Source organism: Perca fluviatilis, chromosome 12 (genome assembly GCF_010015445.1).
Source record: "Perca fluviatilis chromosome 12, GENO_Pfluv_1.0, whole genome shotgun sequence".
Lineage (NCBI taxonomy): Eukaryota > Metazoa > Chordata > Actinopteri > Perciformes > Percidae > Perca > Perca fluviatilis.
The window spans coordinates 9,817,561-9,842,125 of NC_053123.1; the positions used below are offsets into that span (position 1 = coordinate 9,817,561).

General features: G+C 42.3%; 1 protein-coding gene across 2 annotated transcripts; it reads right to left on the reverse strand.

The window, feature by feature from the left end:
- Positions 1-19,480: 19,480 nt before the first annotated feature.
- Positions 19,481-24,010, reverse strand: LOC120569366 (carboxypeptidase O-like). 2 transcript variants are annotated; one of them, XM_039817237.1, is made up of 11 exons: positions 23,866-24,010; positions 23,495-23,558; positions 23,181-23,282; positions 22,354-22,464; positions 22,158-22,274; positions 21,895-21,988; positions 21,130-21,222; positions 20,725-20,834; positions 20,432-20,516; positions 20,139-20,219; positions 19,481-20,030 (listed from the first exon to the last, which is right to left on the reverse strand). In XM_039817237.1, the coding sequence occupies exons 1-11, from the start codon at positions 23,943-23,945 to the stop codon at positions 19,828-19,830; spliced, it is 1,140 nt and encodes a 379-aa protein (XP_039673171.1). In that variant the 5' UTR covers positions 23,946-24,010; the 3' UTR covers positions 19,481-19,827. The 2 variants fall into 2 exon arrangements, with proteins under 2 accessions (XP_039673171.1, XP_039673172.1); XM_039817238.1 differs by lacking the exon at positions 23,495-23,558 and having other exon boundaries at positions 23,866-23,955.
- Positions 24,011-24,565: the final 555 nt, after the last annotated feature.

The following is a 24,565-nucleotide window of genomic DNA, read 5'->3' on the forward strand; positions in this document are numbered from 1 at the left end:
ACCGGTCTTGAAATAAAATCCAGTCTTCTGTATCTGAGACCGAGACAAGACCGAGTAAATATGCGGTCGAGTCTGAGTTGAGATTGAGACCTTCAAAAAGTGGTCTTGAGACCATTCTTAAGACCAAGAACGATCTTGAGTACTACAACACTGTGGTGCAGATGGAAATATCTCAACTGGTGGCTGGATTACGATTATGGTAAATTTGCAGTGGTGGAAAGTAATTAACCAGTAGTGTATGTGATACGCAGGAATACGTCATATACCTGCTATGAAAGCTCCAGGATTTCCATATACCCACTTAAAAGGTTACGTAACCAGAGCTGACAGAACCTTCATTTCAGCTATTTGTTTTTGCAAATACAGAGTCGAGAGATGTAACAGCAAATTGAACAAACGCTGAAGAAGGTGCAGAGAGTACCCAGACAGTATACCCACTACAATAAACTAGAGTAGACTACACCACTGTAACTAAGTACATTTACTCAAGTACTGTACTTAAGTACAATTTTTACTCACTTGTACTTTACTTAATTTTGCCACTCTATTTACTACTTCGGAGAGAAACGTTGTTTTTCAAATTAAGATTTTACACAGAAAAAATATGATCAGTTTATAAAATAGAACACTTGTTACAGATCAAACTACCAGAGGTATATGAAGTACTTACATTTATGTACCGCTTACATGTAAATACATCAGTAATAATAATGTAATAGTATAACACTGACAGTAGCTACTCTGCCTTATGAGCGCTGTTACTTTTGATACATACTTATACATTTTTGAATGCAGCAGTATTTTTCGATTGTGGTATTGCTACTTTTAGATAAGGAAATTATATTTATTAATGATATATTTTAAGTGTGAGGGTAACCCTGCATCACTATTCCTTTTCTTCCCCTTATCTAGCTTTCGCTCCATTCTCCCGCCTACAGCGTTCATCATTCATCACCCCGTGTCCAACGCCGTTTCATTCTTCCTGTGTGCTTACCCTCTCTCCCTCTTCCTCTGCAACACATTATTCCTCACACCAACCATCCATCCAGGCGGTTTGATCCCTCCCACTCCTATACTTTTTCATTCCTCTTCATCACACCCTTACATTTCTCTCTCTCTCTCTCTCTCTCTCTCTCTCTCTCTCTCTCTCTCTCTCTCTCTCTCTCTCCCGACTGTCCGCAGCGCCACACCCTGCCATCCCTGCCTCTGTGTTACATATTCTTCACATTTATCAAGTCTCCTGCCTAAAATCAAAACACTTGTCCCCTCATCTGTCCTACTTTACATCCCACTCTCACAGTTTATTGATTCATCCTAATCTCTACTTTGATGCTGTCAAGAAAACTGCTTTCCTTTTTGGTAAATTGTTCATCCACCTTCCTCCACCTATGGTCTTTTGTTTTATCCTGGGATCTCTTTACCACAAAGTGTTCTAGATATATATTCCCTTACAGTCAGTGTAGAACTGTATTATGAGCTCTTTTCTTTACATTGCAGGTTTAAGCCAGCAATCTGTTTTTTTCTGCTTATGGTCAATCCATCTTTCCCTCCCTCCCCTGACCCCACCCTCTCTCTCTCTCTCTCTCTCTCTCTCTCTCCCTGCATCCATCCATCTACCACCCCTCCTCTCCTTAGTGTTACATATGAGCCAGGGGCGATGTAATGATTGGTTTAAACAGGTAGTCTGAATGCATGGAGGCTCGCTAAACTATACCAATGTGTGTTTGTGAGTAGCTACTCGCTGCTGTCCTCTGTGTGTGTGTGTGTGTGTGTGTGTGTGTGTGTGGTATGAGGCTGTGCTCTTTTTATCACATTATCAAGTACCAATAGGATGAGTGTGTGCTGCCAGGGATTCATAACCGTGTGTGTGTGTGTGTGTGTGTGTGTGTGTGTGTGTGTGTGTGTATGTGTGTGTGTTAGGTGGTACTATTTCTCAGGTGCTTTATCAGGAGTTTAAATCAGAGTTTATGGCTAATGTGGACACATTGTGTGTCTGTGCTATAGTTATTCTTTTATCTGACACACATTGTACGTAAATGTGAAATAAAGGGTGCCTGTGTGTGTGTGTGTGTGTGTGTGTGTGTGTGTGTGTGTGTGTGTGTTTTGCATCCTTGGCAGTCCATCTGGGTATAATCTGATTCCTTTTCCTTTTGGAACAACATGGCAGTACAGTGCATTAGACATCTTACTGTAAGTTTAAACCAGTGGGCTTTTATTGTGTGCAGGCAGTGTGAATAGGCAGACAGGCAGGATTGTTGAAAATTTGGTGATGACTTTACTGGTCGGGTTTTTCAGTCACACCCAATAGCGCAGCACGAGGTCACTGCAGAAGATGCAAGTTTTCCAGGAAAAGTTCCCTGTTTTCTTGTTAATGTTTAACTCCAACGTCACCATGACGTCACCCATATCATATCATGTAATGTACCATATTGCCCATGAGCTTGTGCACTTACAGTATACGTGTATCCTTGTATGCACACTAGTAAAACACAATGTGCAAAGAAAGGGGGGACCTGCTCATCAAAATATTTTTCCATAGAACCGCTGGTGGTCAACAAACTCCACAGGGGAAAGGAGATACAGCTGAGATTTTTACTACAGTTGTTGTTTCCATCACTGCAATTTAGTTTGCAGCAGTCTGTATATTACTTTGTTACTCTGCGACATAGCGTTCCCTATGCAACCATTTATGATCAAACAGATGTCTTCTATCCTCCTATAAAGATATAATGTCTGACTGGGGTTAAAAACAATGTTTAAATCCAAGATTTCTCCTCAGATTGCACCACCCACTGGTCTACCTACTAAACTTATGTTCCAGCGAGGAAGAAAAGCAGAGGTGCCATCATCCGTGTAAATAATAGATTTCCCATGAGGTCTACATAGGGAATTCAATATGACCGAATCACAGAGAAATGTACGGAATGCCGAGGTCACAAATGGGGCTAATGTCCAACAACCTTCTTGACTGCAACAAGTACTGTACTGTAGGCCTTCTGTGTGACTGACAAGTGGTCTAGATTGTGCCTGTATGCGTACGTGTTTGTGTTTGAGTACGACAGAGAAAGAGAGAGTGAAGAGAGAGATTAGGCAAAAGATAAAAGTTTAAAAGGAAACCCTGCTCTTGTGAGTTTTACATCATGATAGAGGAGTACACATAAAATCACATTCTAGATTGGATAAGAAACAACAATGTCAACTTGTCATGACAAAAACCGAATGACACTTAATGACAGAAGTCATAAACGTTCATGACTTGTTTATAACATTTAGGACACGTTCATGACAGTGTACTGTCATAGTTACGACAGTGTCATGTCATGATTATGTCGATACCTTCAAGTAAAGTGTTACCCCTTCATGTCCATCAATGGAATGAAGGTTAATTTTTCAGTGCCTTGCTGTAGCATTAATGTTTTCTCTCATATATTCGCTTTAGATGGAAAGCCATGTGTTGTTCACACTGTCAGTAAGCAACTTGTCTGACCCTAAATGTCTGCCACCAACAGCTCAGCAGCTTCAACACAGTGAGAAATGATGACACTCTCTTCTCAGAGGACAGTAGGGCAGGGGCCCAACACAGGTCGGCTCCTATATGTGCCTGATTACTCCAGAGCATTATCCGTCTTTTACTGTGGGTGTGTAGTTGTGTTTATGTACAGTTGTGTGTCTCCATGATGGGTGTCTATGGCCTGACTAAGTTTACGATTTAACATGCCAGACCACCACATATACTGAGAGTGAGGGGAAGAGAAAGAAAAAGGCAGAAATAGACATCAAGGGGGAAAGATAAAAAATAAAAGATACTGCCTCAGCCCACTTTTATGTTAGAAAACCAAAAGGAAAATGCCTTTCGTTGAACTTGCTGGTAAAATAAATCAAGCTAGAGTTCACAGTGATGTGCTCATTTGTGTGAACCACTGCCTACACACGCCTACACACGCCTACACACACACACACACAACACACACACACACACACACACACACACAAATTCTTTATTAAATCCAATCCAGCGGCACCATAAATCAACATGTAGATCTATAAAGCCACAGACACAATCCATCATGGATGTATAACACACACTACGGAGTATGCCCAATAAAACAACATTGAGTCCAAGTTTAATTTCTTTCCACATTATTAAAACAGAGTAATTCAAACTCTGTCCAGAAATTGAGTCATTTATTTTTAGTTACTCATTCTGTTTCATTTAAGAATTAGCCTTGATCAAACACAGTTTCTGTTTCTTCCATTATATAGTCAGCGCCACATTGAAGTTAGAGCCCACTCACCTGGCAATCACACACACATTCAAGCACACAAACACAAAGTAGTGTTAGGGTAGAGGTGTCCCTCAGGGTATTGTGTGTGTTGCCTCAGTGTATTAGTGCGATATTGGCTATTTCCTGTTTTGATGGCAAGTCATTTTACAGGCGGACAGAGACACAGATGGCTTGGCCACCTCTTGGTGATAGTCTGTGACTGGCATGATTGCTGTGTGGTCTCTGTTACTGTAATTTGTCTGCCTCTTTTTATTCCACTGCAACGTCCCTCATTCATTCTCCATCAGTCTCCTTCCTCCGTGGCTTGGTTTCTCCATGTCTCTGTTGCTCTATCCCTTGGTGCGTGAACAGGGAAAAAAGGATGTGAATATTTTTGTAGTTATCTCATGTGGAGAATGTCGGGTCAACAGTTACAGCGAGTGTCTGTAGAGTGTGTCAAGCAGGAAGTGGAGGGAATAACTCTTGTCTTGTCTTCAAGGTTCAAGGAGATGCAATTGTTCATAGATGAAAAAGAGCTGTCAGTCACGAAGGTTAAAATAACAACTTTAATGTAAGAAGCTTGTTGGCTATCTGAGGGGTGGGGGGAGGGGTGAGACTGAGGAAACTATTCATATTCTATAATGAAACATATTACAAGATTTAGAAAAAGTTATTTCTCAGATCAATTTTCAGCACATTTAGTATAAAATTCTTGACAGGATGCTGACCGCAGTTGGAAGATTCATCCTGGTTAAGTAAATAAAATAAATCACCAGTGCTCACACGGTCAATGCTGAGAACTGGGAAAGGAGAAACAGTAAATTGTTCATGTTTTTACAGGAGCACCACTCCTACATGTCTGCACATAGGCTTATCTTCTTCCGCTGAACAGACTAAAATAATAGCATCAGTAGTTGCAGAGGAAACCTTAATTATCACGTGATCTACCACTGATGAAAGTACCACAGACTTTCCAATCACCTTGTGATTATGTTGAGGGTGAAATGCTGGCCCAAATGCAAACTCATGCACCAGTGTATTCACACTCAAAGAGACAGATAGGGAAAACTTAACACTTTTACAAGGCATACATTGGTCTCAGCTCTTTCTCATTTGCATTACACATTCATTAATAAATAAGCAACAATGACAATTTTGGGAAAAAAATATCTACAATTATAATAAGGGCCCTATCTTGCACTCAGCGCAATTGCCTTTGTACACCGACGCATGTATCATTCCTATTTTGCACCCGACGCACAGCGGACTTTTCCCTCCACAGACGCACGTCGGTAAATTAGGGAATGTATTTGCGCTCCTGGGGGCGGTTCAGCCGAAAAAAGAGGCGTGTTCGGTATAAACGTTACTTGGTGCTATTCTGCAGTTTCAGAAAACAATTCCGCCACTGACCAGGAAAAACCTGGTCTAAAGTCAGTGGCGCGTTATTCAGATGCTATTTTAGGGGCGCATGCTTGGCCATAATGTAGCGTGTGCACAACGCGCATACACTTCTCTCATCTACAGCAGTTCCCATTTTTGAAAACCATACATAATTACAAAGGAAAATATTACTGAAAATGCGCTTTGTGTTTGGATAGATCAGGAGGCACTTACAGTACAGTCCTCAAAAAGTCGCAGCATTCTTTGTGGCTTGTTGTGTTTTACACAACATTTCCATGAATCATGGATGTGTTGATGACATAAATGAGGAAATATTAGAGGAATTAAGGAGACGTGATGTTGAACTACGGTGGGATTGGACACTCCGGCGGAATCTGGTCCGGGAGTAATGCGCGATGTGCTCCTGGTGGAGCGGGTGGACGGAGATGGAGTGGGGGGAAGAGGAAGGGGCACAACAGGAGCAGGTGGTGCGTTTGGAGGCCCACGCTCCATGGCTGCAGCAATCCTCTCCAGACTTGAGGAGATGCGCCCGAGAGGCCGCAGCAACATCGCCACCCGGCCAAGACGGGCATTTATTACTTTGTCGCATCTCGCATCAGCAGCTCCCGCTGGCGTGCGCCAGGCAAATCCGCCGTCATAATAGCAATCCGCCATGGAACAAGCGCCCTGCTCTTAAAGGGAATGTGAGATGAAGTTCTGATTGGTTTATTGCACGTTACGCCCAAACCACACCTAGCTACTTCAGACCAACCCATTTTAGATTTGCTTCGGGCGCAAGAGTCATTTATCCCGCCGGTATAATAGCAACAGCGCCCGAGATCCGCCCACAAAGCTACTTGCGTTTTGCGTTTCATACTTGCGTTTCAGATCGTTAAAATAGGGCCCTAAAAGTTGACACACTCAGCTAATTTGCCTCAACAGGATTGTGTGTGTCTAGACCTCTTTGTTTCTTTATATTAGAAATGAATGAAATACTGGTGTTTAATGTGAAAGGGCTTGCTCTTGGTGACAAACCCACAGACAATTTGCAGTTGACTGTGTTTCCCTTCGTTGATTTAGCGGCATCTCCAGGATCAGCAGGCAGCTGTTTTCTGTAAAAAAAAAAAAAAAAAAGCTCTAACAAACCCACTTTACATTCCCTGCTCGGCACCAAACAGCAGAAAAATGTAGCGACTTGCTATGGAACACAGTGACAGATTTAACAGCTAAAGGGACGGATATTTCTCTCAGAGTTGAGACAACAACAGAACTAAAAAAAAAGACAATATTGGACTTACAATTGACAGGAAGCCAGAAAGATGCTCCTAATGAAGTCTAATGCTTCTCTGTGTGTGATGGATGTGTAAATAGGAAACACGTTCACCATATCAACTTTATAGGTGATAATATGTCATGTTTACACCTTCTTGCACTGCAAATCAATCAATTACAGTAATGCATGTTTAAATACAGTTGCAAACCTCACAACCATTTTTGCCAAATCCTGATTGTTGAACAAATAGCCTAAATTGCATCACCTTTTGCCAACAACTAATTAAATCTGTCATGCAAAATAACCAAAAGTGTTCTAACTTTGGCATAAAATAGTGCAATAATGTACGTACGCTCACAGAAAGAAGCTGATTGGGGGTTTACAGTGCTTTTAATACACACATCATAAACCATTTTTTTTAATGACCCACTCAGGGCCCCACTGTGAGCACCTAGGCAGTTAGTGAGGAAGGAAGGAAGGAAGGAAGGGAGGTTGAGGTGTCTACTGTACCATCTGTTGATAGCCTTGGCGGAATCATGGTTTGAAATATGACTGCTCCACTTCCTGAACTTTGTGTTTCTCTAGTGTCAAATTCTTTCCAGCCACCTTTGTCTGTGTTTTTTATTGTTATGAGTTCCCTCCCTGTGTCTGTCTGCCTGCATGCCATTGGGCTTCACACATTTCCGTTCTCTCACATCACACATGCACACATATCTACCTATCATCATGGACTGCCAGTATGATGATCATGTGTCATCCCGAGCCGGCTTCTTCATTGATTGCTGGACGTAATGATCAGGAGATGCAGATGATGGCGCCACCCTCATTGATTACCAGTGACAGTTAAAAAGCATGGCATAATTCCCATTGATTGTCTGTGACAGTGTGTGAAAAAGTGGTGTCATCTACATTGATTAGCAATAAAAATACGTGGCAAAGATGTGTCACGGGTCCACAGCAGATGAGCCCTCTCACACACACTGCTATTCATCATTTAAATGTTTATGGCACACGTGCAAACACATACAGTACAGGCCAAAAGTTTGGACACACCTTCTCATTCAATGCATGACTATTTACATTGTAGATTCTCACTGAAGTCATCAAAACTATGAATGAACACATATGGAATTATGTACTTAACAAAAAAGTGTGAAATAACTGAAAACATATTTTAGATTCTTCAAAGTAGCCACCCTTTGCTTTTTTTATTAATAAGGGAAAAACTTCCACTAATTAACCCTGACAAAGCACACCTGTGAAGTGAAAACCATTTCAGATGACTACCTCATGAAGCTCATTGAGAGAACACCAAGGGTTTGCAGAGTTATCAAAAAAAGCAAAGGGTGGCTACTTTGAGGAATCTAAAATATAAGACATGTTTTCAGTTTTTTCACACTTTTTTGTTAAGTACATAATTCCATATGTGTTCATTCATAGTTTTGATGCCTTCAGTGAGAATCTACAATGTAAATAGTCATGAAAATAAAGGAAACACATTGAATGAGAAGGTGTGTCCAAACTTTTGGCCTGTACTGTACATTTGAGATGAAGAGCACCATGAAACCAACGAGTCTCAGCTGTAAAAATCAGAGGTGAAATTTACTGACTTTGGAAATTAACTTACTGTACAGTCCCTCTGTGTAGAATAGAGAGCAGCACTTAGGCTTTTCTCACAAGTCATATGACGATACAGGTCATTTATACCTAATATATTTATTTTTATTATACCCTCTAATACAAGCATAAATCGTAGCCCCTAGCGGTGGCAGGAAATACGACCAACAGAAGCATTTTCTGTCCTCATATCTAAACGCAACGGTTAAGGATTGAAACACGTCATTATGTTTTGTGAAACGGTTGCAGTTTGGTTAGGTTTGGGCAAGAAAACCACTTAGTTAAGTTTTGGAAAATATCCTGGTTTGGGTTAAAATCAGATCATTTGAGACGTTACTTCGCTTCCGGTTAACACATGTGACGCAGAACGTGACAGTTCTATTTGTTCCATAAAGTTAAAAAACTTTTATTTTTAATTTTTATTTTTAAATGGTACACAACCCCTAGTGTCCTGGGTAAAAGTCCTGTAACCTGCCTCCTTTTGCAGAATTTGGCGCTCTTAAGCCGGACTGATCAGTCGGCTCCCCGAGGTCCAAAAAGTGCCTTGGAACACACCGAAGCGACACCGTCTTGAGCGTACGTTCTGCGTGTGCCAGAAATGACGAACGCGTCACATGGGTCAGGCTTCTCCGGCTTCTCCAGCTCATATTTTATGAAAATAATTCACTGAAACGTGTTTCTGAAAACATTTTAAGCGAGAAATAGGCCATACATTTGCTGAATCTGTCTTCATTTCAGATCGACAAAGGTCAGTTTAAAAGATTTTTGTCAGATTTTGAGAGACGTTTGTCGCTCATCCCGCTCGTTATTTCCGGGTTAGCAATCAGATTGGTGGAGTGAGTCCGACTGCCCGCCCTCCGACACAGCAAGTCAGTTCGGCCAAAATGAAGGCCGACGGCTCCTCCGACGGACGACGGCACGGAACACACCAAACAGACTCGAGTCACCGACCTCGCCAGACTGTCAATTATCGGGGTTGGTGTGTCAGGGCAATTATACTTCCTGCTTTGCTCCCGTCATAATTACTATGGCCACTAGAGGGCGACACCGCCTAACAATAAAACGTAAATATGGGTCGTAATTGCTGATTGCACAAACAACCAGAGATGGCAAAAGTACTCACTTCCCGTACTTAAGTAGAAGTACAGATACTTGTGTTAAAAAATACTCTGGTAAAAGTAGAAGTACTGATTTAATTTCTTTACTTAAGTAAAAGTAACAAAGTACAGGCTTTGAAATGTACTTAAAGTATAAAAGTAAAAGTAGCCTTGCGAATGACAACCACTTTTTATGCAAAGCTACCTGGACCACACACGTTACTAGAGTGCAAGATGAGAAACTTCAGTGGACATAAAAACCAGGCTCTTTATATGCCATCGTCTACATTTTAAATGTCTGCCAAACATGACATATATGATTATTGTTACAGAGACTGGAACTCCAACTTAATAAGATTCTGACTGAGTAGCAAGATATGAATTCAATTGTGATTCTGTGAGAATTCACAGATCAAGTTTCTCTTTTTTTATTCGTCCCCTTAACATGTAAAGGAATCTACATGTGTGTGTGTGTGCTCAAATATAAAAAGAAAATAAAGGATACAATATGAATTACTAAACATAGATTAATTAAGAAGTTCCCCATACTTTTAGAGTTACGCAGCACATTGGTCAGGAGTCATACTTGACGCCTCCTAGCCTATCTCAAACATCTCTCTCAGATAAGGCCAGGGATGATTGGGAACGTCTTGCTGCTTGTCTGCCTAATCGCTGGGATCTCTCTTTTCTTCATTTTCAATAATGTCGCCGTCCATACTACTATGTGCTAACGTTACCACCATCAAGCTGCAATTATTTGCCGCAAATGAATGCAGAATGCGGCCGAATCTGTCGAGTCGTCTTGTAGTGGTGCGTTACATGCATACAACGTAGTATCCAATTAGATTGAATTCGGTAGCCTATTGATGACACGAAAAATAATAACGGTAACTCCAGTGAAATTTTTTTAAACGTGTTAGTGAGGACTAGATTAGGACCGTATTTAAAGCTGATGCTGGTTTCCAACTACGCATATATTGTTGACATATAACAGAAAAAGACTTAATATTAAGGTCTGAATGGAACCCATTTAGGCTACCTATGCGCATTAATACATAGAGGCAGGAAGAAGTGCTTTAAACCAGCATTTATTAATTAGCCTATTATTATAATAATAATAAATTGAATTTATATAGCGCTTTTCATGGACTCAAAGTCGCTTTACAGGGCAGGGTAGATTATAAAAACATAACAAAACAAAACGAGCAAACAAAACAAGTAGAACAAAACAAGATACAGATGAAAAAGGGAGGGGGGCAGGTGGACTATGGGTAGGCTGAGGTGAAGAGATGGGTCTTGAGGCGGGACTGGAAGATGGTGAGGGACTCAGAGGTGCGGATCTCTTGGGGGAGGGAGTTCCAGAGCCTGGGAGCTGCTCTGGAGAAGGCTCTGTCCCCAAAACAGCGCAGGTTGGACTTTTGGATGGAGAGGAGACCGGCTGAGGTGGATCTGAGGGACCGTGAGGGTTGGTAAGGGGAGAGGAGGTCAGTGAGGTATGAGGGGGCCAGATGGTGGAGGGCTTTATAGGTGAGGACCAGGATTTTGTAGGTGATCCGGTGGGAAATGGGAAGCCAGTGGAGTTGTTTTAGGACTGGAGTGATGTGGTGCCAGGATTTGGAGCAGGTAATGAGGCGGGCGGCTGAGTTCTGGACCAGTTGGAGTCGGTTGATGTTGGTAGAGCTGATGCCGAGGAGAAGTGAGTTGCAGTAGTCCAGTCGGGAGGAGATGAAGGCGTGAATGAGTCTTTCAGCAGCGGGGGGTGTGAGAGAGGGTCTGATTTTGGCGATGTTGCGGAGGTGAAAGAAGGAGGTTTTAATGACTTGACGGATGTGAGGCTCAAGGGAGAGGGTGGAATCAAAGATAACGCCAAGGTTGCGGGCCTGGGGAGATGGGGAGACAATGGTGCCGTCGATGGTGAGAGTGGGGTTATTGGTTTTGCTGAGTGTGGATTTGGAGCCGATCAGAAGGAATTCTGTTTTGTCGCTGTTGAGTTTGAGGAAGTTGTGTTGCATCCAGGTTTTAATAGCTGACAGACAGGAGTTGATGTGGGAGAGGGGAGGATTGTGGGGGATTTGGTGCTGAGGTAGATCTGGGTGCGTCAGCATAGCAGTGGAAGTCCAGGTTGAAGTGGCGGAGTATCTGACCAAGAGGGAAGGATGTAGATGATGAAGAGGAGGGGGCGCAAGCGGAGCCTTGGGGAACACCTTGAGTGACTGTGGCTGTGGCAGAGGTGTGGTTTGTGGAGAGAGATGAAATGGGATCTGTTGGAAAGGTAGGAGTGGAGCCAGCTGAGTGCAGTACCGTCGATACCGAGGTCTTTGAGTCTGGTGAGCAGGATGTTATGGCTCACAGTATCGAAGGCTGCACTCAGGTCGAGGAGGATGAGGATGTTGAGGGAACCGGTGTCAGCAAAGGTGAGGAGGTCGTTGAGGACTTTGAGGAGAGCGGTTTCTGTGCTGTGTAGGGGGCGAAAACCAGATTGGAGAGGTTCGAATAGGTTATTGGCAAGAAGATGGGTTTGTAGTTGTGAGGCGACTATGCGTTCCAGGGTTTTAGACAGAAAGGGGAGGTTGGATATTGGGCGGTAGTTGTTGAGAGAGGAGGGATCCAGACCAGGTTTTTAAAAGGATTGGGGTGACAGCGGAGTTTTGAAAGCAGAGGGGACAGTTCCAAGGGACAGTGAGGAGTTGAAGAGGTTAGTGATGTAGGGGCATAGGACCGGGAGGCAGGACTTCAGAAGTGGAGTAGGGAGGGGGTCAAGGGGAGCAGTGGGGGTTTGGAAGAGCTGATGAGTTTGGAGATTTCAGGAGGAGTGACTGGGTTAAACTGGGAGAGGAGGAAGTGTGGAGGGAGGGGTCGGGAGGTCTGGAGGGATGGAGAGAGGAGGGTCCAAGGTAGGTGCGGGAGTAGATCCTGGAAGGTCAGATACAGGGGATAGGGATTTGTAAATGAGATTGATTTTGTCAGTGAAAAAGTGGAGGAATGAGTTGCAGAGATCCGGAGTAGAGGTAAGGAGGCTGTTGGTCCCGAGGCTTGATGAGGTTGTTCAATGTGGAGAAGAGGGTTCTGGGGTTTTGGCAGGGGTCGGTGAGGATGGTGGAGAGGTAGGCAGATTTGGCAGCAATAGGGGCATCTTTGTAGGCGATGAGATGGGATTTATAGGCTTCATGATGGACTGTGAGGGATGATTTCTTTGTCAGACGTTCAAGTTGGCGGCCAGTTTGTTTCATTTTCCGGAGTGCAGGTGTGTACCAGGGTGAAGAGGTGTTAAAAGTGACGGTTTTTGTTTTTAGGGGGGCCAGGGTGTTGAGGGAGGTAGACAAGGTGGAGTTGAGGTGGTCTGTGAGGTCATCGGGTGAGGTGAGGGTTGAGTCCAGGTGGAGAGTGGTGGAGAGCAGGTCAGAGAGATGGTGGGGATTGATAGATTTGAGGTTGCGGAAGGTGATTTCTCTGAGGAGGCGGGGGCGTGGGGTTGGAGAAGGGATGGTGAACCGTATCAGTTTGTGATCAGAGAGGGAAAGAGGCATGGATGGAGGTCGAGCACTGGTTGGTTGGTGGAGCAGACCAGGTCGAGGATGTGACCTTTTTCATGGGTGGGGAATGTGACATGTTGGGTGAGAGAGAAGTTATCCAGTAAAATTTTGAATTCTGATGAGAGCTTGCAGGTGGGGGAGTCCATGTGGATGTTTAAGTCACCGAGTAGCAGCAGACGTGGAGAGAGAGATGAGGCTAGTGTGAGGAGTTCAGTAAAATCAGAGAGGAAGGAGGGATTTGGTTTAGGTGGCCGGTAAATGAGGATGACTGTCATGGAGGAAAGAGTTTTGAAGGCGAGATATTCAAACGATGATACTGAGGGGAGGGTGAGTTCTGTGATCCGGAAGTTCTGATTGAAAATGACGGCGAGGCCACCTCCACGGGTGGGGCGGGGTTTGCAGATGTAGTTGTAGCCAGGGGGATGCTTGGTTGAGGGAGAAGAAGTCGTTGGGTTGTTGCCAGGTTTCGGTGAGCAGAAGGAAGTCAAGAGTGTTGTCGAGGATTAGTTCATGGAGGGCAGGGGCTTTATTGTTGACGCAATCGGGTGTTGAGGAGGGCAAAGTTGGCATGGTGAGAGGGTGGTGGGATGGGGGCAGGCTGGAGAGATCTGAGGTTGTCCCGGTTAGCAATGCGTGTGGTCGTTGGGGTGTGGGGGTATTGCAGTTGAGGGGGACAGTGAGCCGATTAGCAAATGATTGGAGAGTATGATTGAGTGTATGTGAAGTGGGGAAAGCACTGTAGTCCGGTCCGGGTTTCTGTGTAGCCTGATGATGCGTTCAGCCCTATGTGAACCAGTGGGTGAAGCATTCAGATGACGTGGGACAGGTGCAACAGAGCGTGCAGGTGACCAGATGGATGGAATGGATTGTCCGTGGTGGAAGAAAACAAACTTGCGGCGAGAGCTTCTGTGGATGTAACGACGGCCGTACGAGAAGTCCGAGCTGTTTGATGACTGGGATGCAGGATGGAATGGAGTAGTTGGCAATTGGACCAGTTGCAGAGTTGAATATTTGATCATGATGCCGAGCGGAGGGACGGAGAGCTCCGTGATAGTGGTTAGCCGTGGGCTAGGAGCACAGAGGTGGAGGTGGAGATGGATGAATGAGGTAATTGCCAAAATGATCCACAGCGTGACCGAAGGAGAGGAATGTCTAGTCTTGGTCGCTGCGCATCTGGTGGAGGTTGCCTATGAGGAGGAGGTCAGCAATCGGGTTAGCCGCCGAAGCAGCTAGGATTTGCCGCCACGCGTTTGGTGAACGGGGGCAGCTAGCTAGCGGCTAACCGGCGAGGCAAGAGTCCGGTCAAGGGGGCCCCGAAGCGCGCCGGGAACCAGCAGAGAGACTGTCCAGAGGTACAGAGGCTGTCCAGAGGTAGGGGGTACAGCGAACACAAACACAAGAGAATAGCAGATGAATAGCAGACGGAGAAGCGGCGAATAACCAGCGCCAGCGTCCTCTCACGTCGGTGTCAAGAGAAAGGATTATTATTATTATTATTATTGCAGAGATGGGGTTTGGGGCTGGGTCCGTGGGACTGTTTCTGGGGGTTACATTTTTTATTCGACCTACCTTTTGTCTTCTGCATTCTCCTTACCTTGTTCTTCCCTCAGACTCATCCCCCAGAAACAGTCCCACTGACTCAGCCCCAAACCCCATCTCTGTAATAATAATAATACTGGTTTAATACACTCAATAATCAATACTGGTTTAAAGCACTACTTCCTGCCTCTATGTATTAATTCTCATGGGTAGCCTAAATGGGTTCCATTCAGACCTTTACATTAAGTCTTTTTACTTTTACATTTTCACCTGGCTATACCCAATGTTTAGATCTGTTGTGCTATTTATGCAAATTACCACACGTAATAATTATATTATGATCCGTTTATCCGTTATTATGAATGCTATAACGCAGCTAATATTACGGAACGTTATACCTCTTACATGGGAAACTACTCGTACATATTAGCTTTCATTTAACGTTGCTAGTAAACCTAAAAGGTGCAGTTACCATCCATACTAAATACAGGCTCAGTGACCACCAACCGGGTCAGACAGACAGGTCAGAGAGAGACAGGCTCAGTGACCACCAACTGGGTCAGACAGAGATGCACTTCCTCCTCCACTGGGAAAAGTATCTTCACTAAGAGATTTACACCTTGGAAAAATAGCCCAAAACACAAAACTTCCCAAAGTTACCACCAGAAGAGAAACTGATAGTTCTCCTAGGAGAGGGAACAGCAGCTCTACTGACAGCTAAATATGGATCTGCCTGCCACAGCCTGAGGGACTCACAACCACTTAGGATCCCAAAATTACAGATTGGTTTAGTATTTTATAGTAATTATAGTAGAATAGTATATATGTGACACCCACATATTTAATATATGACATGTAGCTAGGCTATGGATTTCTGTAAACTGCTGAGAGAGAGAGAGAGAGAGAGAGAGAGAGAGAGGGAGAGATTGATTGATTACCTCGCTCGTCTGAAAACTCCTGTTTTCTGAACGATAGTTGACACATCAACGATACTATGTGAAGACATTTCATCATCTGCTGTCTTAGTGTGTAATCCCCTGTGTCTTCTTGCTGATAACAACTGTTTTCGTCTTCTTTGAGGTGATTTTCGACCGTTTTCGACGCACTTCCTTGACATTCTGAACTACCGCGGAAATGTCAGAGCGCGTCACGTGACCATTCTAAGCGAATCACGTTGTCAGAAATTGGCATCAGCCAATGAGATTGCGCTTTTAGAATCAAATAATCCCCCTTTGACTTTCAAGATTGGTTGCTGATGAAAAGGAAATGACCATATTTGGTATATGAGATGACGGGGCAGACAGCGATCACCCGGGAAAAGTGTGGGTGTTAAAAACACATCCCCGCCGGTGCGACGCCCCTGGTCAGCGCTATTCTCCGACATTACGACCTGTTGTACAAAACTAAAGTAACGAGCCAATTTTTAAAATGTAAGGAGTAGAAAGTACCGATATTTGTGTTAAAATGTAAGGAGTAAAAGTAAAAAGTCGCCACAAAAAAAAGTAGTAAAGTAAAGTAGAAATATCCGAAAAATCTACTTAAGTACAGTAACGAAGTATTTGTACTTCGTTACTTCCCATCTCTGCAAACAACTTATAAAGTTGTTTTTCTGGAGAGGACAGAGTTCCCACACTAGTCTCACCGCTTACAGAAACATAAACATGAGTCCTCCTTTTTTAACCTCATCTGGAAAGTGAACCCTGGCTGCAACCTGGGGGTTTCATAGAGAGTTTGTGAGAGTTTAGACGTATTGTCTCACCCTAAAAATACATAGTTAAAGCTGAACAAACATATTACTATCATTTCCTTCAGCTGGCCGTAATTAACATTTCAACAGGGTTTCCATTGTTGAAACATTACAGGAAATGTCCAATCATCAAATAAAAAAGCACATTGGATTCTGTGAAACTCTCCATTGCCTATCTCTTTCCTTAACTTTTCCTCTAAAATCACTGTCTGACACAGAGGCAGAGCAGTCACTGGCACGGGTCCCGTTGTGACTGGTCCATATTGATCGGAAACGGAAATAACTACATAACTATTGCTTGAGGGTCCCAACAATATCACTGCACCAATATGGTTTAATGAGCTTCTGCTGGGACTAAAAAGAAATAAAAAGTCATGCTCATGTTCATGATCCATTTAATCATCTTTTCATTAAAGGCTAGGCAGATTTTTTTTAAAACACTTAGCAAAGATCACCCCTACCACTTAGCTCGGGGAAAGTGCCTTGGTAGTTTACATGCTAAAACTGCTAAAGACCCTGACTAACACAGATCTACTGCTGTCTGCCAGTTGTATATCTAAAAGACAATAGGTAACATTAAATAGATATCAACCTAATCTAGATTAACATTCAAAATTGCAGAGTTGTGAGGCAAAAAAGTATAACCGGGCTCAACTTTTGCTGCAATGCAATACAAAGGCATCTGGTAACACACTGTGTTGGCCAATCAAATGCTACCTTTAGTGCTAATAGATTACTTTGCAAACTATGCACAATATTGTGCTATTCATTGTTTTAAAAGTTACATAAGTCTTGCTCTAATTAACCGTGCCGACCACTAAGAAATAAATACTTTCCGTGGCCATTGTATAAAGTTAAAAGATTTTATTTACCAGAAATACAAATCTGCAGAGTGACTCAAATGATAGAGATCTGGGTGATGCAAGACAATTCCTTCCTTATCTGAGAAACAAAATCACATTATTATTATTATTGTGGAACCATGCTTCTTTGTTTCCTCCTGTGGCAGACCTGAGTGTAAGTCATTACTGTTTACTTTAACTGAATCCATTTTGTTTTGTGAATCACACACTGTGCTGTCCTGTGAATTATTTTTCCATCCTCTTTTTATTGTCTTTCAGTACTCCTCCCTTTGTTCCCTCCACCCATTCTTTATTCACCTCTTCCTTGATGGGTGGGCTCGATATCTTCTCCCTCTCTTCCCCACTTCCCCTATCTTTGTGATTTATATGTCCACGGTGTGTTTTCCCCCTGCTACCGTGATGAGTGCTCAACCACACATGCACACACACAAATAGATGAATGAGCTGGTGATAGCTAAACCAGCCAGACTTCACTGTGAATTATAATCACCTTCAATCTGTGTCTCTGATTCCCTGCCCAGTTCTTATGTTCGTGTGTGTGTGTGTGTGTGTGTGTGTGTATGTGGAGGCTCTACTCTGCCTCACCAAGTCATGTGTGATTATCTTTCATGACTGTAAGTGATGGAGCAGTGAATAGTTTGTTCCCTGAAGAGCTGTATATGTGTGTGTGTGTGTGTGTGTGTGTGTGTGTTTTGGTGTGTGTGTGTGTATCACACCGTTCCTGCTTATTATTGTCTCAGGTCCCCTGGTGTTTAACCTGTCTTCCTGTTCTGTTGCATGTGTGCTGGAATATAATTCTATTTCCATTGCGGTCTAGCAGTCATTGAGGTAGGGGAGAATACACTCTGGAAATCTAAATCTCATAAAGAAAGAGAGGGTGAGAGAGGATGTTTGAGGGAATATATTCAATTCAATTCAATTTTATTTATAGTATCAAATCATAACAAGAATTATCTCAAGTAGTAGGTCTAGACCACTCTATAATTTACAAAGACCCAACAATTTCAATAAATCCCCGAAGAGCAAGCATTTAGTGCGACAGTGGCGAGGAAACACTCCCTTTAAGGGAGTATGACCTACTGTATATATCTAAAGGTTGCAAGAGAAACCTACTCTACTCTACTCTACTCCCTACTCTTCAAATCATGCTTTTGAGCAAATATACCTTAACATTTCAAATCCAATGAGAAAGTGTCAGAGAAAAGCCAAAGCCCTCCACTGTGGAAAAGTTTGAGCAATCTGAGGTATTTAGTACAAGACATGTCCCTGACCCTTGAGTCAAAGACGTTCAGGCTCCAAGTAATTGACATGAATGACCCTGACTGTCTGAGCTGTGGTTAATTAATACTGGCTCTGTGATCTGGTGTAATCCTCCCAACATTAGAGGACACTTAAAAAAATATATACTCCTCAGAAACATCTGGAATAGCATTTTGAGGGCATTTGTGGAAAAAAACACACCTTGTAATGCCACCTGACACTTCATTTTAGGCTAAACTTTAAAAAACTAAATCCAGCACTTTTCTAGATAAACTGGATGATTAACATTTCAAAATTGTAAGTAAACAACTAAAGACAACAGTAGTACGATGTGCAGGAGTCAGTCCAGTGCACAGAAGAATTGTAATGGTAAAAATCTTCAACATTTATAACATTTCTTTTACTTATTTCTTATTTCCATGGTTATTGGCTGATACAGATGTGTTTCACCTCAATGCAATGCCAACGTGTGTCTGTGTAAGTAAATACTGTCACAGTGATTTTTTTGTGTGCATGCATTTGTCTAAGAACCCTGCTTTACTCATAACTCCACTTGACAGGGATGTCTTTGATGTTTGAAATTTACATTTTTATGGAAATCTTGCAAAATCCAATAAAAGATAAACCTCAAAGCACCTCCAACGTATTATCCATGTACATCCAATCCTGTGCATCCTCATTAAGGTGTATTATCATTAAGTCATATAGCATGTAACTGATGACAGATGACGACCTTGCTGCTACCAAACCGCAGCCCTTTCACTCATCAACTCTCAATTCTAAATTGATTATGTGGTAATTAAAGCTATGAATGGTAGTAGGCAATGCTAATAAAGGACAAGACCTGAATCATTGTGTTATGTTGACGGTCATTCTTTTAGGATGTGGTAAAGAACAGAAGCCAAGTCAGACAAACAAAATGTGTGTTTTTATGACTTTATGATGGAATTGAAGAGAATCAGATGTGACGACAAAGCTCATAGATAACTATACTGCATGAAAAGCCTGCCCAGACCACATGACACCGCAAAAGAAAGAATGAAGTTATAAAATATTTCTGGCCGTGTGAAGCCTGCATGGATGAGTGTGGGTGTGCAAAATGGTGTGACACTGCCCCCTGCTGCAGAATGCAGGAACAAAACCACCGTCATGTTGCTCTGAAAACAGCTGTTTTTTTCCCCACCACCAGTATGTCAAGTATGTCCTTCTATCAATTTGTGGTTCAACCTTGTATGCTTGATGTTTTCACTATCTTACACCATGACCCCTGTGGTGAGAGACACAGCCATGACAATGCTCCAAATCATCATAGCGACCCCAAAAACAGAAGCGTTGGGAAGGGTACCGCTGCCGAAGGTCTTTTCGTGAACATATGTGACGATGGAGAGAGCTCCTACGTAGGCCTCCTCGCAGGCCGGCTGGATCTGCTCCTCTGGTAGCAAGTGGCTGAACTCACCTGGAGGATCATTAAATAATGCCAAAATATTACCAAGTAAAAGGCATTGCAGTGCATTATGTTTGGCTGATGACTATGTAGAGTACACTTTACTGAAGTCCATCTCACCTTTGTCTCTCAGCTCAAAGGTGTAAGAAAATGGGATGCCAATGAGACGAGCCCAGTCGCGGCTTGAGCCTGAGTTTGGATCTGAAGATTAAAGGTTCACAATGACGCCAAAAGGCGATATGAATTTCAAACTGTGGCCTAATTTGCCTCGCTGAATAGTATTTTTTTTTTTATTTAGGCTGCTAAGGATAAGAGCAACAGAATGACTGGTTAAAGTGAGTGCAGATCTGCCTGTGTGTTAATACCAGCTATTCAGGACAGGACAGAACAGGTCAGCTCAGTGTGAGTCTTACAGAGGATTTGTGGAGATGTTCCTACAGTGTAGCCCATTCCATGAACCTTCTTCATTTTTGCTGCTGCTGCCTCGCCGACTGAAACCTGCACAGTTCACCAAAACATTCAAAATACCAAATAAACCATGTGCTCATATCAAAGAAAAGCAGAGATGAAAAAGGTCTAACGTACTGTGATACAAATTCACTGAAGCGCCACACACACACACACACACACACACACACACACACACACACACACACACACACACACACACACACACACACACACACACACACACACACACACTTACCAGTTCATCGTAGTTGGGTGCGGAGATCTCAGGGTGGCCATATGGCAAGAGTACAAGTTGCCCAGCAGAGTGGATGGTGAGGAAACACAGAGTCTGGTTAACCATCCTACCTAGATACAGACAGAATAAACAAGTGATTAATATCACGATGACATATCAACAGTGACTTCTTTAAGGCGCTACCCCTAAGTGAATGTAAAGAAAAGTGTAGCACTGCCTCCGTAAACTTTCAGTTATACACCAATAATGTTTTTAAGCACGTGTCTATTTCATGATGATCAGCTCAGGGATGTATAATCCCTAAGTACAATTCTCCATTCATCAACATACTTGTAATAATCATAATCATAATACAAATAGTAATTCATTGTTTTTAATGTAGTTGAATTGATAGATGGTAGTTACCAACAAAGTCCATCACAGCCTGAGCCTCTGGCTCTGACCCTGGTGATTTCCCACAGTAGGTGTTAGCACAACTGTCAAATGACACACCAACCGCTGAGGAAAGAAACAACATCAAGTACATCAACACATATTTGGGATAATATCATGAACAAACGATTTATGGGGTTGTTTTTCGGGGGAGGACAGTTTCAAAAAAGATATGGCTGTTTTTACAAGACACTGCCATGCTCATCTTTAAAAGATGTTTTCTTATGTCAAAAGTAATTATTAAATGTGACTTCATAGAGAAAGGCTTGTGAAAAAACCAACATGTTAAGTGTCAGAGGGCTTGAACCATGTATTAGTTGTATTGTGCGGCCTAGTTTCAAGGAAAAAGAAAAAAGATTTGATTTGGGAGCATTCAGTGGTTGTCACATTTTTGAATAGAGCAGTCTGACATGACAACATACAGCACTGAAATTAAGACATATTCAGCTGGTATTTTGGCTGACCTACATTTTTTTTTTATCTGATTTAATCTTCTTTGAAATGATCTTGATGACACGTTTTTGTTGTAGAAAAATAACACATCCTGTTAAAAATTGGTTAGGTCTATGTGTTATTTCCAGCACAATCTCGTTTTGGGTTTATGAGATTTGTATATGACCAATTGAATATTGAATGTTATGTTTTTACCCTACACATGAGTCACTTTGAGTCACTATTCGCTTGAGGCAAATGAAGGCTAATAAATCATGTTGTGATTCTTGAAATCATGCAACTCACTTCCCCAGTTGGCATTAAAATTTCTGTTGAGGTCAACACCATAACAGCTACTGCCTGGGGGAGGGGTTGAACGAGACTTTCTCCACAGTCGAGTCTACATGGAAACAACGTGCAGACAGCGGTGCAGTTGGTTAGTAAGATAATTAATGCAATGTGACGTTACAGTATACTCACGTCTTTGAAACAAGGTAATTATAATCCTATCAGAAATGTGAACGTATCTGAAATGTAATTAAGAACAATAACACCTGAGAAGTACTCACGCTGTCATTGGCCCAGGTGAATATGTATCCATCCACATTGATCACAGGAGTAACATAGACGTCAAGGTTCTGCAGCATCTGCTCCAGCTTCTTATTGGTTTTATATGAGTTCACAATCTGCACAAACGCTCACGTGTCAGAGTTAACTCGCTTGGGTGAAATTGTGTATCATTGCAATTACTCTCAGTGTACAAACCTCTTTGACAAACCACTGGCAGAAGGCAGGAGCGATCCACTCCCGAGCATGGATACCACAGTCCACCCATATAACCTTCTTCTCTCTGCCCTCTGGGTTTTCTAGTCCCAGCTGGAGACACACAACATGACCCGCTTTGGGAGAATGTAAGATGTAAGGTGATATATTCCACATGTTGAAATACTGTCTAAAGTAACTGTGGTATTTTTATAATTACCATACAGAATTGAATATAGGCCAAATAGATGTTTGGCCTCTGGCTTACCATGTTGTTTGAGATACAGAAATACCACACCAAAGTCACTTTGTAAGGGCACTGGGTTTCGAGTATCAAAAAATGCCTTGTCATTTAATTCACAATACCAAATTTCAATAACTAAGGAGCAAATCTTATCAGCATAAGCACGCAACATGCTTGTAACAAGATCTAATCATGCATGTGATTGGCTATTTGATTTTACATGTCGTAGAGGCATGCAGGAAAACCACTTTGATACGCACAGTGTGCGTCACATAGGTGTAAAGGAGCTGAAAAATAAAAGATTTGTACCATGTTGTGTAATATTGTAATTTATTTTTGTTAAAATCGATTTTTATAGAATTTGTATTGAAAAAAGTATCATTAACGAACTGGTATCCAATTCACGGTATCGGAATCCAATAGTTTTGAACATTATCCAGCCCTACACTATGGGAGGATTTAGCTTTGCATATGCATAAATAGTAATGACTATAGTTCATATGTAATTTGACATGTAGGATTACATTATGTGAAGAATTCGACAGTTGTGTCTTCTACTGTCTGTCATAGTGACTGTGTTGAATACCTTCAGCAGTGTGATATTTCTCCCTTCATAAGTGTGTCCGTAGACAGCAGAGGAGACCAGCTCTGGGTTCCCTCGCTTCACATCTTCCATCCACCTGTATATCTGCAATTTAAAAAATGTTTGCAATTTAACCAGTGTGATAATTCATTCTGACAATGGTATTTATAGTTTTATTTGGTCAAGGTCCATCTGTAATTTACAATGATTAAAGTTCACATCAAAGTCAACAAAAGGGGAGTGAGACAAAAACCAGAAAGTACTTGTATTTATAATAAAATGTACTGTTTGTTCTAGAGCTCTAAATAGACTCTGACCTCATCCATGGAGTGATATTTGGAGTAGTCATAACTCTGTGTTGATCCCAAACTCTCCACTAAACTGTGAATTAAAAAGATAAAGAGAGTTATGAATATATTGTGTATTTGCATAGTTGTAAACTAAGTATTAAGTGCTTGAGTTAGACCTAAGGGCATGCCAGCCTTTTAGGACAATGTCAGGTATAAAGCTGTGACTACATACAGTGATCCCCACAAATACATTGTCATCACACAAAAGTTGATCTAGATTCAGGGTGGCGTCACTTTGTTTCATAAATGGCTGAATGCATATGATTCACAAACCACACTACTAAACAAAGTTACATTTGCACAGACAAACTTAAGATCAACACAACAGCAGAGCTTACCTGTTAGAAGTTTCTAAAATGCCGCTTAAAATCAGCAGAAACACACCAAGTATCCCAAATGTTAGAGTCTTCTTCTCCATTTGCCTGTCCTCACTTTTACTATTACAACCTGCTCACTCAGCGGTGTTAGGCTACTGCTCCACACCCTTTTGTAGCTCTGCAGCCCTAACTAACACTGCTGTTAGTAACATTTAGTAGAGGTAAATTATTTATCAGGTGACAGGTGTCGCCTTGGACCTCAAATCATCATTTCCAATTTTTACAGGCCCACACGGAGGTAAATGCATGTCAGCTATGTGGGATTATGCGAGAGACAATTATAAATCAGTTATTTATTAACATTTATGAAGTGTCACTAAAATCATATAACAACTGATGCCACAAGGTAGTAGTTATCTTTCTTGTGTGTGTTAAATATTAAACACTAAACGCAAACTCTCCTCATGCTTCTCCAGAAACATTTACAGTAACATCACCGATTACAAAGCAGGCAGTACATGATAGTACAATTCCAGCTCTACACTACAGGTTGTGCGCTGAGCCTGTGTTTTGCAGCGATAGAGCTAGAAAGCTATACCTCTCCTGCTGCATTCTGCAACATCATGAGTTGCTGAATAAATGTGCCATTCATCCCTGTGCGGTCCTGTGTGTGTGTGTGTGTGTGTGTGTGTGTGTGTGTGTGTGTGTGGTGTTGCTGTTG